Raw genomic sequence first — 15,718 nt, forward strand, 5'->3', positions numbered from 1 at the left:
TGGAGGAGGCGTGGGCCAGAAAACCCCTGACACAGCAGAATGTGGCCCGCACTCTGGTGGGAGGCTGTTTACCCGCTCACAGCAGCCCTGGCTGACCATGCACCTAACCCCAAAACTGCTGGGCTTGGCTTAAAAAGCTCCAAATCCTTTCTGTGGAGGAGCAGAGGACACAGCCAGGTTTAAATTCTTTCTCAGTGCTGGGTGGAGAACAGATTCTCCTCATCTTTGTCCAGAACCCGCATGCGACCAGTGCTAAACACGAACCAAACGTGGGATTCCCCCCAGCAAGGAGAAGCAGTAAGAACACTGCCAGCTTTATGCGTCCCACCTCTATAAACCAAATCCTGTTACTGGAAATGCCACTGGGGTTTTCTGTTGGGGTTGGGTTGGGTTTTTCTCTCCTCCTCTGAAGGGCAAGGCTGGTTCTCAGCTCAAGGGACTTTTTGGCAAAACTGGCCCTTTTCAGAGGGATAGAAATCACTGAGAATTGCAGTGCAGTCGAAGGCACAGTGCAGCGCTTACATGCATGTCTACATACACTGTGTATAAACGCAGTGCTTATACACAGCTGCTGAGCTCTTCCTATTTATCAGCACTAAGCACAGACTTCAGGCAAAAGGTAAAAGCCAAAGCTGACAGTGTCCCTTTGCATCCCGAAACATTTCCAGGGTTGGAAGAATCTGCCTGGATTGACTTTAATACCAACGTGAATCCTCCGAGGCAGATTTTCAGTTCAAAGAGACCCAAATTGGCAATGTTGCGGGGAACAAACTAACCTACTGCATGTTTGAGGTGAGCAAGGACCTGGTGATGGGATCAGCAACTAGGAACCCAAAGTATCTCCAAACACTCATTCATAAAAAATAATTATTAAAGCCTTCTTCAAAACATCTTTTGGAAAAAAAGATAAAAAAGTCTTGTTTATAAATAGAGCTACACTGGTTATAAATAAATGCACTTGGATTCCCCAAACCCCCCAGTCTCACAAAGCCTTTACGACAACAGGGTCAGAAACCCTCGTCTCCTACCGCTCGCTGGTGAGCCTGAGGATGGCACGTTGCTGAAGAGGGGATTCTGGCAGATCCTGCCTTCCCTTCAGGCCCAACTGCCACGAACAGACTGGTTTAGGATGGAAAGCCGTCTCCTCTTGGGGTAATTCCTTCAGAGCCGTGATGGAATTCCTTTAGAGCCTTTACGAACTCATTAGTCTGTGCTACATCTCTTGACATCAGGATATGGACTGATCTACTGGCAAAGAAACATTAACAAAGGCAGTACCTGAACCAAGAGAAAAACCACTCTTAGCCCAACACCCTTGGAAGTAACAGGGGAAAATGCAATGCAAGGACTGGGAAAACAAAGTATTACCTTGAATCCTGACAGTGGTTCCAAAACTGGAACAAAAAAAAACCCTAAAAATCAACCCCCAAAGCAATAAATGAGGGGCCAGAAGAGCAAGGGGTTTTATCTTGCAAGAAGCCGCTCCCAGAGCAGGCAGCGCCATGGCCTCGTGCTGCAAGCCCCTCTTCACCCTTAGATCCTTCCTGTGACTGACGGCCCAGTTTGTGTCGTGGGATTCTTTCCAACCTTCATTTGTCTGTGGTGTTTTCCTAAACTTCACTGGATGAGCATCCATCAGCAAGCTCCACGGGATTACCCTGGGCCCTTCCGATCCGTTCCTGGCTTTTGAAGCCCACAATCCGCAGGACTAAAGAGCTCCCTGCATGAAACAGGTCTGCAAAGAGCAAACAAGGCAGCAACCTTTGGGTAATAAAATCAGCTGCTTCTTAAAAAAGGCTTTAGTTCCCTTAAGAACTGTGTAGTAAAAAAGTGAGGTGTGTATCTCCAGAGCCGGCTCCTCACCCGAGCTGTGCGCAGAGGTTTGCATACATCATCAGTCAGTGTCAAACAGAACATCTGACAAATACCCTGAAATGCAGGAGGCATTTTTTTGGCGATCCCTTCAGGCCGGGGAGGGGTTTGCCAGAACTCCCCTGAACTGCTCCTGAAAGAAAGTGGGGGAAGCATCGCATTCCCTGACAGAGATGCTCTGGCTGACAGACGTTCAATCCCTGCCTTTACTCTTGCACTCAAGGTTGTCTCAACCAAAAAGCTGAGATTCCTGGGTTTGGAAGAAAAAGGACATGGAATTCATTCCCTTTCTGGCTGAAAGGGGAAATCCCTTCCACACCGCTGAAGGTTTTAAAAGCAACACCCTAAGAGACCACTTTTACTGAAGGTCCAGATCTGGTCACTCGACTTCACAGAAGGGAGCGAACGCCTTGGATTATTCCAGAAAGCCTGTTTTCAGCGCTCTGATTTCCAGGCAGCTGAGAGCTAATACCAGCTGCTTTGGCAAGGAGGTGTTTCCTTCCCCCTCCCCAACAATGCAGGTATTGACATCACAAAGTAAGCCATCAGGTCACTCGCCGGTTAAAATGTTCTTAAAAAGCTTCCAGTTTCTCTAGGTGAAGCTTTAAAAGCACCTTTGGCACCGTGCTGAAAGCAGAGTTGTGTTGCAAGTGGCTGGAGAAGCTCCTGCCCCTGGCGATGGGGTGGCTTTGCCAACAGCCCCCTGCACTCAACAGTGGCTGCCAACAAACCCCCCTGCCGTGATCTTCCTTTGCAAACCCCAGGGTTAGGAGGGTGCAGTTTCCACAGCACTATCAGTCGTTTGATCTGTTCCCAGCATGGACAACACGGATTCCGTGATGTCTTCCGAGGTTACCACAAGTGGCTCAGCCTGGGTGAGCTGTCCGAGCACTGCCTGCTGTGCCGGGCTGGGCTGCTGGCTCCCCATGGCTGCCAGCCTCAGCCTGTACTCCTCGGCCTCCTGCTCCTTCTTTAGGAGCTGGCTGCGATATTCCTGAGCCTTCCGGTTCGCCTCTTGCAGCTGCTGCTGGAGCACTTCCCTTTCAACGCTGTCCTACAGAAAACAGAGTTGAGAGAGCCCATGATGGAGGCCCAGCCTATGACATGAAGGAAATGGGGTGTGCGAGCGCTTCAGCAGCTTGAGTTAGGAAAGCAAACTGCTCCAAGGCAGTGCTAGGAACAGGCTTGAGTCGAGCTCCAGTCAACTGGCTTGCTCATCACAGAGGCAACTGGGACACGGGAAGGCACAAACTGGTTGCTCCTTGTCAGCACAGTGTGCGGGGAGGTGGGCTGGGAAGTTACCCATGATGAATTTCAAAGGGTGGAAGGAGGTGTAACCAAGATGTAAGAAAAATAAAGAGCAATCAGGGCTGAAAAGTTGAGAGTCAATTGAGGAAAATGTTCTTCCTCCCAACAGTGATGGGAGAGTCATTCCTGCCGCTTTGTGAAGAGCTGAGAGGCCTGGTTTATACCCAGTCCATGGGCAGGGCTTCTACAGGAAACCCTAAATCATCTCAGGAAATGACCACAATTCATCTAACAAACTGAGCCACAGCTTCAGCACAGGCAAAGGGGTCACAAATGGCTCGGCTGGCTCTTTGCCTCCTACCCGTGCCTGACTGAGATTCGCTCCTCTCGACCACTTGCTTGTTCATTGCTAACACAGGCCTGTGTGAAGGCAGAGCCCGGAACCTCTGGGCAGAGCTTGTTCCAGAGCTGGGCTCAGCTGAGCAGGATACAGCTCCTTTCTGTTCTGAGATGGCTCTGGCAGAGCAGAAGCCCAGCATTGGAACACACAGGAGACGACAGCAATCAAAGTCAGGAGCAGGAATATCTACCTTGTCTTCCCCCGAGTCACAGGTGTTTTGTTCCACTTTCTGCTTCTTGGCCACCGGCTGGTCCTCCTCTTCTGCATAACCTGTGTCTTCAAGAGCAGTCTCTTCTGCAACCTGACCAGCAGGTACAGTTAACACTGCAGAATTAAAAGGGGACAAGTTATCCAGTGCGAGACAGGCTCTTGCACAGCCGCTTCCCTGAAGTCAGTGCATCGGCATGGGTTGGGGGAGAGAAAGAGGAGAGAAACTCTGGACTGGGCTTCCAGTTTCCTTCATTCAGGCCTCTGAAAAACCCAAGTATTTCACTGCAACAGGGCTGACAGAATCCATAGGCAAATATTTGCACCTTAAAAGATACGTGAGGTAAAAACGATCATTCTGATGCCTCAGTAATAGCTGAGACAGGCTCCGCAAGAGGAATAGAAAGCTTTCCTTAAAAATTCCCTGTACACAGTCCCATGGCTAAGCTCTGAATCCGCTTTAAGAGCATGCAAGAGGCACAAATACTCTACATTTTCAATCTGCAGACATTGGGGGTTCATTTTGGGAAGCCAATAGCAAGAATTCGTCCAACCAAGGAGGAGAAAGGCACCAAGTGGGCTACTGAAGGCAGCGCTAAGCAGTTCTCCCTTTTTCTTCCTTAGCCCAAGAACGGGTTACAAGCCAGGAATTCCTTCTTGGATTTGGCAACTGATTCTGAATAATCAACAGCTTTAGAAAATTGCTCTTCACTCGTGAAGTCCATAAACAGAACTGCTGTAGCCCATCTTGCATTGCAGCACTGTATGCACCTTCCAGGAGAGCTGCTCTGCTCCCTAATCCTCTTTTGCTGCACCAGTGTTAATCCAAACCATTGAGGATCTCCGTAGGACATGCTAAAAGAATTGTCAGTAGTAGTCAAGGCTGAGGAATTCCATCCCTTGAGGAAACAAAAATTCACTGTATCAGCACCAGGGGCCCTGCCCTGCTTTACTAAACACTATTTACATTTGCCTTGTAGAACTGAGAGATTATATTGCTCTATGACCAGCATTATGGTGGGAAAAGGTGTATTTAAGCTAATATTAATGGCCTAATATGAAGTTCTCAAGAATAATGGAGTGATTGCTAAAGGCAACAGGTTGCCCTTTCATCTGCAGACTGATTCAGTCCCATACTGGGAAGTCTGCCATAAGATAAAGAAATTGTCCTTGGCTGGCTGCTGAAGAGACAGCGGCTAACTCTGCACTTCTCCCCTTGCAGTGTTCTCCTGAAGTTGTTTGGGTTTAACGCAAAGCCTGGAATATTAAAGTCTAGCAGCGTGTACGAAGCTACAAAGAGGTCTCATGCAAACTCTGCAGCTTGTGTCAGTCACGCAGACATTTTTAACCCCTCTTGGAGCCCAGCAGTGAGGCACAGGTCTGTTACACCACAGGGCTGACAAGCTGGACCCCACCAGCCACCACCAGCCTTCTGGGGCTCCACAGGGTTCACAGGCAGCAGTAACTGTATTACCCCTTCTAAAGGGACTTCTCAGTGCTGCCTTCCCAGCTCAGCTCCTTACCTTGCTGCCCATCCTGCATGCTCAGGATGAAGGGCTGGCTGAGGCCACTGCTGGGGAGGGCTGTCTGCAGGCTGCCCAAGGAAATGCTGTCTGATACAATGGCGATGACGCGCTGCCCTCCGCTGCCAACCACTTCTTGTATGGCAGAATCGACAGGATTTCCTTCCCCTGGCTCCTCTGTCTTACCTTGAGAAATTAAGTGCCAAAAAAAGAGGAGAAAAGTCAGGGTTTCCTTCTCTCTTCCTTGAATACAAACTCAAGCCTGGCGGAAAAGCTCAAGCTTGCAGCTTGAGGCTCGTGGGACGTCTGCTTATGGAAAACAATCTGGACATACAGCAAAGCTTAGAGGGGGAAGAAAACCTGCTACACCTTAGGCAAAACAAGTGTTCTAGAGCAAAACCAGCACGCTGTGGTGTAACGTAAGGAGTACTAGCACAGCAGCATGCTAGGTCAATTAAAAGCCTGCAGCTGGAGGCAGCTGTTAAGCAGACCTGGCTCTGGGAAGCTTCCTTCCGTGACCCTTCCCCCAGCAATAATGAAGACAAACCACAGGCCAAAACTGCCTCAAGAGCCCCATCCACACCGGCAGGGCCAAAGCAGCCATGAGGAGGCTATTTAGCTTGGCTGGATGACTGCAGAGAGGTTCAGCTTCCTGGCACCCTTTCTGTGTGACTGATGGCTCGCACAAGTAATCAGGACTGCAAAGCCTGGGCTGCATCCTGCTGTCAGGGTGAGCTGCAAGCGCAGGAAACGGGATCCAACCAGCTACGCAGACGCCCTAAGAGAGGAAAACACTCAAGCACCCCAGGTCAAGGAACAGTGGTGTGGCACCAGCAGCTTAAAGGGAAATTGCCCCTCTCTAGAGTCTAGGAAAAACACTTGGCTTTGGGGAAAAGAAGTGAATGTTAAGGTTACAGGATTATATAGACATTATCAGATTCCTAAATCTGAAGTTAAAGGTCAAACATTAGACTCTACAAACATGAAAGATTGTAAAACAACCCCCCCCCCCCCCAAAACCCACCCAAACCTTTCCCTAAGAAAAAGTTATCAGAACATCAGGAGACTCAAATCATTCGCTGGCAACCAACAGTTTATGAGACTGGGCCAGAAACCATTTCAGCCCATTCCTTCTAAATCACTATGTATCTACATTTACACATGCAAGTAAACCCATGTTGTTTTGTGGTGCTTTTTCGTGGTTGTTTTTAATATCTGTAACTGTTAAAACCTGTCAAGAGCAATGTACTGCGACACCAGGGTCACACACACCAGCTAATAAAAATGAAGTTAGTTCTATTGGTAACAGTTGCTGGGGTTTTAATCATGTTCTGACTGGGATGAAACAACCAAAGAAAGCCCCCAGTTCACTCACTGCTTCACAAATATTTATCGTCCTCTCTTCTTTACCCTGAAAACAAGGCAAAAATCACTTCCACGTCTTCAATTTCCTCCCATTTCCCCCCAAGATACTGCCTACACAAACCTGAACAGGCACCGAAGTGGCTTCCCCTACCTGTGTCTCTGTCTGAGCTGGAAAGCGGTGCTGACACCTCAGCGAGGGCTGCGAGTGTGGCGAGCACGGAGGTGGTCGAGTTGGCAAACTGCACCGTGGAGCCATGGGGATCACCTGCTTGGGAAACGGGATGGTCAGGACCTGCCACAGCTCAATGTGAATAAAGCAGACTGCAACCATTCGGTCATCTAGAGACCAAGACACCGGCTCTGAAGCATCTCCTAGGCTCCCAGTGGTCAATGGGAAAAGGGGGGGGCTAAAGATAGCTTTTCTTGAGGTGCCTCTCCTACTACTGACTGTAACAAGGGCTTGGCTATTCCTTTGGAACAGACTGGACCCACTCTGAATACTTCACGACAGTTGTAAGGAATTGGCTGTGTGTTGCACTGCAGCTTTTAACTGCAAACCCCAAAGGATATATTAAACTCATTGGATATCATGAGTAGATTACAGCACCCATGCTCCTCCTCAACTGGGAAAGCCTCCACATCTCTTCAGCAGTACTTTGTAGGCCAAATATTTCAGCTGCAGTCGGCTACAGAGCGGTTTGATCAGGCACAGGAACTGCCTGCACATATTGCCGGGTTTCAATGGACTGAGCATGCAGGTACCGTCTTCCTCCCCTCTCAGATTCAGTAACGGAAAGACCACGGCTACTGCAACGGGGTATTGATTTGAATGAGATAAACAAGCCCTCTTGGTTCCAAAAAACAATGTTTCTTCCTCCAATTGACCATAGTAATTCCTATTCAAAGGCAGACTTAGTAAGAATGGAACAGGAAATTAACTAAACGGGCGCAAACTCAGTGCATCCAACCCACAATTCCTCTTAAAACAAAACAAAACAGAGATCCTGTACCTCACTGCCAGCACAGATAAATAGATTATAAGCACACAAAGGGAAGTTCATACAAAGTTCCCCTGCCTTAACCCTTGCAACCTATTGTCTCTCTTTCTCACCAGCTCCTGACTTTATCAGGGTTATCAAGGGACTTATTGTGCAAGAATGACACTTTCAAAAGGCTGCGGGCACAGGCCTAGTGACCGTTTGCAACAGCTTGGAGCCACATCTCTTCAGACCAGCTGAAGGTACCTCTTAGAGCAGGAGACACTGGCTGTTTTCAAGCTGACTGCCTGTTACCGGTGCTGGAAGTGGTGTGGGGGGGAAAAACCCAGGGTAGTTCAGTCCAGTCACATGCGGACAATAAGCCACTGTTGTCTTGAGTGCTGAAAGAGGTGATTACATTGCAGGATATACAAGGAGAAGTGAGAGCTGGGGATTGGCAAGGCCAGCTCCAAGAGCTCATCTGCAGCGCTGCCCACTGTGGCTGGATTCAAGGGACTCAGAGCCACCACCCAGCTCAGCCCAGTGAAACCAAGGCAGAGAGCAGATAGGATCGATTTCCACAAAGGGATAGGGGAAATAGAAAAGAATTATTCCAGCTAAAGGGCTGCATTTACACCAGGAGAAGGTCTCAAGAGGCTGTAACTGTGTTAACCTGTAAATCAGCAGGGCCTCTGACTCCTACCTGGCTTCCAGGCACAGCCTGATCCATCTGCAGATGCAGTGACCCTGATCATGGCAAGAGCATCATCTGGGGTACAAAACTCCAAGTTTTATGCACCTTTGAGTCTGTGGAATACCCTTATCTCACAAACTGACAATGCTGTGCACCAGTCACTACATTTCCTTCACAGGTGCTAGAGGAACACTTCGGGTTAATTCTTCCCTTCTGCATTAGGGTTTGTCAGTGCTTCAAAGCTGCAAGCAGCCCTGAAAGCTTTGGGAGCAAGTCTGGAGTGTTGCTGAAGTCTCTGTGGGCAGGCAGAGAGGTCCGAGTGGGACTGCACAACATCAGGATCCAGGATGTTAAAAGCACTCTCTAGCTACCAAGCAAACATTCATGCATGTGAACAGTCCCACTAACCAAAGAATTACTCACATGCAGAAGTGTTTGCAGGATGAGGCCAAATAACTTCACAAAACTTGTATTTAGTAGCCTCCTTGAGACTGGGGAAATTGTTTTCTTTTCAAATACAGAAAGATCACTTAAGAGGTATTATAAAAATTGGAAAATTACACAAAAAGAACGCAGCACTCAGCCTTTGAAGTGTTCTTCCCCAAAATAAGGCTCACAGAACAATGAGGAGCCCAGTTATTTCCATCTAACGTGGGACAGAAGAAAGAGAGAGTAATGGACGTATCCAATAGACCTGCTTATTGTGAAGTTTCCTTACTCAACATTTATATACAGCAGAACATTCACTCAACTCCTGTAGGCAGTAAAGAAAAAAGCAAACGTTCCCCAATTGCTCCGCAGTGCCCAAGATTTGGCACAGGCAATAATCCTCATTTTCCCTCTGTTGCAATCAGCCAAATCCAACTTCTCAAGCACTGTTGCTTGTAACAGACCTGGAGCAGACCCACAGCTGAGCTCAGCAGAGCTCTGCCACTCACAGTGGAACCACCTTTTGTAACAGCAGCTACAAATCTGCTTTGTTACCTCCGAGGGCAAAACCACTCCGAGGCAGGAAGCAGGAGTTGGGTGTGTTTGGCCACCTCTCACTTTTCCTCTACTAAATGACCATCTGCCCTCTACTGGTAAGCAGCCGCAGGAGCTTTTCTCAAGGCTTTCCCACTGGAGGTCCCATAAAACCTTACCTGAGGTTGTTTTGGCACTTGCTGAAGAGACGAGACCAGTGAGATCAAGAACCTCCCCTGGCGTAAGAAGGAACGGTGAGGTGAGAGTCACAGTGCTGCTGATGGGGTTCGTTCTCTCTGCATGAGTGTTTACCTGGCTCTGCATCGCTTCCTAGGAAAGAGAGTGGGCTCAGGTACACATTTGTCATGCTTTCTCTGGTGTTTAGCATCCCGGAAACACTTTAGAGGCAGCTAATTTCTCTCTGCAGTGTGTTGGGGGCACCAGTGCAAAAGCTGTGACAAAACTCGCCCTAAACTTGGCAACTTACACTACAAGCATGCAAGTATCTGAAGGGGGGCTAATAGATGCTGAGGAGGGACTCTTCATTAGGGACTGTAGTGACAGGACAAGGGGTAACGGGTTAACACTTAAACAGGGGAAGTTTAGATTGGATGTAAGGAAGAAGTTCTTTACTGTAAGGGTGCTGAGGCACTGGAATGGGTTGCCCAGGGAGATTGTGAATGCTCCATCCCTGGCGGTGTTCAAGGCCAGGTTGGACAGAGCCTTGGGTGCCGTGGTTTAGTGTGAGGTGTCCCTGCCCATGGCAGGGGGGTTGGAACTGGATGAGCTTAAGGTCATTTCCAACCCTTACTATTCTATGATTCTATAAGATGCATGGAAACAAAACCCTATCACCCACTGACTCCTAGAGGCATGCAGTAGTTGATGACAAACGATCCCATCAAACACAACAGGAACACTATGGCAGATACAGCTGTGGGTCAGAGAATTACCAGCAAGTCTCCCTCCTCGACCTACCTGTAGCATTACCAGAGTCTCTGGATTGTTCTTGTCCAAAGCGATATCAAAAGCTGATTTATCAAACTTGCTGAAGGCATGGACATCAGCTCCGTGCCTGAGCAGCAGCTCTACGATGTCGCGGTGGTCGTGCTCTGTCGCCCAGTGCAAAGCAGTCATTTTCAGCATGTCTTTGGCATTTACATCAGCCCCATTCTGCAAGAAATCAGCATTACTTGTCAGCGTGCTGTCTCCTCTTCATGCCTTAAAGGTAGTGCCTGCACTAGCATTTAAACAGGGACATCAACACTGAACTCCAAAGGTGATTTAGACCAGCCTTGAAGTCAGATCTCACTTCCAACGCTTACCTTAATGAGCAGTTCTACGATCTGAGTGTGCCCGTCAGCCGCAGCCATGTGCAGCGGCGTCCGGTCCACTTTTGTTCGGGCATCTCTGCTAACACCAGCTCGAAGGAGGACTTCTGCTGTTGAGTAGTGGCCGTACTGGGCAGCGAGGTGCAGAGGGGACGTCCCGAGCTGTGTGTGAATTCAGAGTCGGTTATTGCTGCGTCGCAGCAAGAGGGGACAGGCACAGACATCACCACGTGTGTCCGGCAGGAATCAAAATGACAAAGTCACCAGAAGAAGTGACCTGAACCTTTTTCCCTCCACTTCTAAATAGGGGGTTGCACATCCCATAATTTTCCTGACAAACGTTAAGCTTTGTAGGAATCATTATCTGATAATTGCACCAAACTGCGCCATCCCTTTATCCCTAAGCTTCTTTCCCAGACCACAGCAGAACAGCTCTGCCATTTCCATACTGTGAGATCATTTCCCCACTGTTGGGAAAAGGGCAGTGTTACAAGAACCATGGAATGGGTTGGGTTGGAAAGGACCTTGGGAGCATCCAGATCCAACCCCCCTGCCATGGGCAGGGCCACCTCACACTAAACCATGGCAGCCAAGGCTCTCTCTGTGCAACCTGGCCTTGAACACTGCCAGGGATGGAGCATTCACAACTTCCAGCTCTGCTCCCTCTTGGCCTGGTTAGTTCCTTCATCTCACAAAGCATGAACAGAGCCGTAAGTTAGGAAATTACAAGGATGAGAGATGGAAAATGGCTACTGATGGCTTCTTCACTATGGGCTTGTCCCCTGTTTATCCAACTATTATTCTTCATTTTCATTAAACCTCTTCATTCCTTTCCGACCCAGGATGGGCTGGTTTGATTTGGGAGTTTTGGGGTTTTATGGAAACAAAACAAACCCCACAAACCAAAGATCAGTTTAAACATTTAAAGAAAGCATTTTAGAACTTCTCACTCCTGAGAGGTTTAACAGTTCTTCTCATTTGACTTGACTCATCATTTATCTCAGCTGTTGGGAACTGTTTCTTAAAGCAACAAACCCTATACATCAAACCCTATACTGCTGTCTGGGACAACACAGTCCTTGTGATCGTGCTCTTGTGCATTAGGCACAGATCAATTTTTACACAAACAGGTCTTAAGTTTCTAAAGTGCTTTATGTGGCATCTGCTGTGCCACAGATATCCAGAGCACATCATCTGCCAAACTCCACTGGGGTTTTACTGCTCCAATTGACATTTGTGCCCTTTGGTTCAGCCTAAAGAGCACACACACAACCCGTTCTGCATAGAACCCAGCACCCATCGCGGTGACAGACCCAGTCGGTGGTGAAGGGAGCGCCGCTCGCCATCAGCTTCCTCACTTCGTCATCTTCGCCTTTGCGAGCTGCCTCGAGCAGCCTCTTCCCCAGGTCCACCAAGGACATCTTCATACATGGGAACAAGCGTTTGCTGGAAGCTGCTTTCAAGGCAAGAAAAGGGAAAACAGACAAAAAGCAGTGAGGCACAGACATGTACTTTAGAAGCGCTACACAACCACGGCCCATCTGGACATGCCACCACCCCACCCAGAACCAGGCCCAAAACTATCAATAAATGGGTACAAATATAGTTAGGGTTGGAAATGACCTTAAGCTCATCCAGTTCCAACCCCCCTGTCATGGGCAGGGACACCTCACACTAAACCATGGCACCCAAGGCTTCATCCAACCTGGCCTTGAACACCACCAGGGATGGAGCACTCACAACCTCCCTGGGCAACCCATTCCAGTGCCTCACCACCCTAACAGGAAATAATTTCCTCCTTAGATCCAATCTAAACTTCCCCTGTTTCAATTTGAACCCGTTACCCCTTGTCCTGTCACTACAGTCCCTGATGAAGAGTCCCTCCTCAGCATCCCTATAGCCCCCTTTCAGGTACTGGAAGGCTGCTCTGAGGTCTCCACGCAGCCTTCTCTTCTCCAGGCTGAACAGCCCCAACTTCCTCAGCCTGTCTTCATACAGGAGGTGCTCCAGCCCCTGAGCATCCTCGTGGCCTCCTCTGGACTTGTTCCAGCAGCTCCATGCCCTTTCTATGTTGAGGACACCAGAACTGCACAGAGGGCTGCAGGTGAGGTCTCACCAGAGCAGAGCAGAGGGGCAGGATCACATCCTTAATATTAATTTTTATAAAGTAAACAATTATAAAATAATTCTATTTATATTAATATACTAATTAATATTTACAATAAATAATTGTAAATAACTATACATTATAAATATTTATAGCCATTAACATATTAATATTCATCCTGTTTCTCAGTTCTGTGCCCTTCCAGAAGAGGCAGGGCCAGCAAACAGGCCAGGCACCAGGAGCCACCAGCGCTCCTGCACACAGTCCTGCTTACCTCAACAGCACCTTGCATGGACACAAAGCCTTGCCCATGTGGATCCAGTTCCAAGAGCAGGACCTGTAAGAGCGAGCACACATCTGTGTGAGTTTTAAAGCCCTTCCAGAACGTGACTGAATCCCCAAGCCTCTCCCCCTGACCCCAGCACTAACAACTGCGCACAGGGGAGCTACCCTTGCAAAGGATAAAGCAAACCTTGGTGACTGCAGGGATCTGTTCAAGGCTGCACAAGGAACAGAACACAGAAGCTGTGCTCGCTGTGCCACACAACAGTGCCTGTTTGTTCCACACGACATAAAACACAAGCACGGGGATGGGGAACTGCAGCAGTTTCCAGCGATGGGGTTACGCTGCTGTCTGCCAGGCCACTCGAAGCCTGACTTGAAAGCCTCGCCATTAACTCATGGACAGCAAACGAATGCCAATGCAAACGGGCCGGGTGCCATTGTTAACAGCGATGCCAGCAGCACCGCGGCCTTCAGCTCATTTCTTTCCCCTTCAATTCCGGACGCAAAGCTCCATTTTTGCCCTATTCCTTCCAAGGGAACCATCCCCGCCCGTCCTCGGAGCCCAGGAGAAGCGGGTACCAACAGCCCAAGCCCTTTGCAGCAAAGCCAAAGCGCAAAGCCCCATCAGGATGCAGTGCCCGGCCCAACACCGCTCCGCTCAGCCCCCGGGCTCCCTGCCTTCCCCCGCGTGCCGGCAGCACACACACAGCACCCGAGGCTCGCAAGCCACGGGCCCGGAGCCGTTTACCCTGCAGCACCTCGGGTCCCGCTTCGGCACCGGTGGGGCGGGCGCTCCCCAGCCCGGCTGTGCTGGGGGAAGGAGGGAGCGGGGTGAGGCACGCACCCCCGGGCTCGCTGCTCCCGCTCAGGGGCCCTTGCTCAGTTATGAGCCCGCATTCCTGCGCTCCGGATGCTCCCACGGGATTTAAGGCCCGGTGCCAGTGACCCGCAGCGTCCCGGACCCACCCGTACCCCCCGCAGCCCCCCTTCACCCCACAGCCCCAGGCCCCGGTGCCCGCTGTGGCGCTGCCAACCCGGCCCGAACCCCCCACAGCTCCCGGTCCCTCCTCCCCACAGGAGCCCCCCCTGCTCCCCGCTATGGGCCCGGGACCCCCCTCGGCTCCCCGCTATGGGCCCGGGACCCCCCCCTGCTCCCCGCTATGGGCCCGGGACCCCCCCCTTCTCCCCGCTATGGGCCCGGGACCCCCCCCTGCTCCCCGCTATGGGCCCGGGACCCCCCCTGCTCCCCGCTATGGGCCCGGGACCCCCCGGTCCCACTCACTCAGCGGCTCGGCCCCCCCCACGCACGCGGCTGTTCCCGGCGCGCGGCACCGCCCCCTTCGCTTTCCCCCCTCCCCTTCAGCGGCTGTTCCCGCCCCTCCCGCCGCGGCCACACAAAATGGCCGATGCGGAAGCAAAGTGGAGGCGGAAGGATACTTTACCGAGAACAAAAGAGTCCTCCGCTATCAGCGGGAATGGGAGCGGATTGCGCCTTCCCTCGCTGTCACAGAGGGTACGGGGCGGATTTAGGGAAGTTCTCTTTTTCTCCCAGCCCGGGAGGAGGGCGGCGGAGCCCTAAAAGGGGAGTATTTTCTGTAGCGGAAGCAACAGAGGAAGAGCGCAGTGTTCTAGCCGGGACATGAGAGGAGTGATGCGGCTCTACAGTTAGTTCCGGCAGAGGCGTTTAGGCGCCAAGTACAAAAGGGCGGTGGAGCCGCGCTGTGGTTGTTTCGCGTCTCGTTAAGCCTTTAGGTATGTCTGTAGGTGTATAAGTATATATATGCACATATATATACATATATATATATATATATAAAGTCGTTTGTGAGTCTCCATCTCCTGTGAGCGCCCTCCGGCCGGGCCTGGGCTCCGTTCAGGGTGCGGGGCCCTCGCTCCCTGAGGCAGGCTCCCCCCTGACGCCCTCTCAGTGCCTGTCTGGAGCCAAGCGGAGGCTCTCGGGGCTCTTCCGTCCCCGGGGGTCATCTGGGGCGTTTAACGGGGCTCGGAAAAGGTGGAGTTTAAACAATGCCCTTAATGCTGTTGAAATAATGTTCGGGGTAGAAAGGCCCTAAAGGGGAGAGCTCAGGGTAGCTCCAGTGCCTAAAGGGGCTACAGGAAACATGGAGAGGGGCTTGGGATGCAGGGGCAGGCCAAGGGGAATGGCTTTAACCTGCCCGAGGGGAGGCGGAGATGGGATCTGAGGCAGAAGCTCTCCCCTGTGAGGGTGCTGAGGAAGGGGAATGCGTCGAAGGGAGAAGGCTTGGATGCCCCATCCCTGGCAGTGCTCAAGGCCAGGTTGGAGCACCCCGCTCTAATGGGAGGTGTCCCTGCTTTAGATGAGCTTTAAGTTCTCTTCAACCCAACCCACTCTATGGAAATAATCACTTAGGTTCTTTCCCCGTTTAAATCCTTTGCAGCATTTGCGAAGACATGGATGCATCCGTTCTTAACTCGCCCTAAAAAGATTTACAACAATTTAATAGCAAATTATGGAAATAACGGGATTCTAGCCTGCAGGCGTTCTTTTTAAAGGATCCACAGGAACGTGTACGGTTTGAAGTATTTTAATTCAAGTTTCATAATAAATACTGTGGGGTTTCCCAGCTGGGAACACAGAAATCACAGCTCTGCATAGGAGGGTTTACATTTGTCACCTCTGGCTTCACATGGTTCACAGTCAGGCTGCCGGCTCCCTTCTGGAGGTTACAGGAGACCTCATGGCAAAGGGCAGGTTTTCCCAATGTAT

The 15,718-nt window shown here is 50.5% G+C and overlaps 1 protein-coding gene across 8 annotated transcripts; it reads right to left on the reverse strand.

The window, feature by feature from the left end:
• Positions 1 to 850: 850 nt before the first annotated feature.
• GABPB2 (GA binding protein transcription factor subunit beta 2) lies at positions 851 to 14,311 on the reverse strand. 8 transcript variants are annotated; one of them, XM_065660397.1, is made up of 11 exons: positions 14,255 to 14,311; positions 13,721 to 13,782; positions 12,962 to 13,024; positions 11,894 to 12,033; positions 10,575 to 10,742; positions 10,228 to 10,422; positions 9,429 to 9,579; positions 6,767 to 6,880; positions 5,251 to 5,436; positions 3,711 to 3,844; positions 851 to 2,926 (listed from the first exon to the last, which is right to left on the reverse strand). In XM_065660397.1, exons 4-11 carry the CDS (start codon positions 12,005 to 12,007, stop codon positions 2,639 to 2,641), a joined length of 1,350 nt encoding a protein of 449 aa, XP_065516469.1. In that variant the 5' UTR covers positions 12,008 to 12,033; positions 12,962 to 13,024; positions 13,721 to 13,782; positions 14,255 to 14,311; the 3' UTR covers positions 851 to 2,638. The 8 variants fall into 8 exon arrangements, with proteins under 8 accessions (XP_065516469.1, XP_065516470.1, XP_065516472.1 ...); XM_065660398.1 differs by having other exon boundaries at positions 13,731 to 13,782; positions 14,255 to 14,304; XM_065660400.1 differs by lacking the exon at positions 13,721 to 13,782 and having other exon boundaries at positions 14,255 to 14,310.
• Between the last annotated feature and the right edge of the window lie 1,407 nt (positions 14,312 to 15,718).

Source organism: Lathamus discolor, chromosome 24 (genome assembly GCF_037157495.1).
Source record: "Lathamus discolor isolate bLatDis1 chromosome 24, bLatDis1.hap1, whole genome shotgun sequence".
NCBI lineage: Eukaryota > Metazoa > Chordata > Aves > Psittaciformes > Psittacidae > Lathamus > Lathamus discolor.

Coding starts and splice junctions, on each gene's coding strand:
- GABPB2 (XM_065660396.1), bottom strand. CDS start 12,121: ATGGGCCGTGGTTGTGTAGCGCTTCTAAAGTACATGTCTGTGCCTCAC. Junction 9,580..10,227: donor AGACTCTGGTAATGCTACAG/GTAGGTCGAGGA, acceptor TCTCTTTCCTAG/GAAGCGATGCAGAGCCAGGT. Junction 6,881..9,428: donor AAGTGCCAAAACAACCTCAG/GTAAGGTTTTAT, acceptor TTTCCCAAGCAG/GTGATCCCCATGGCTCCACG.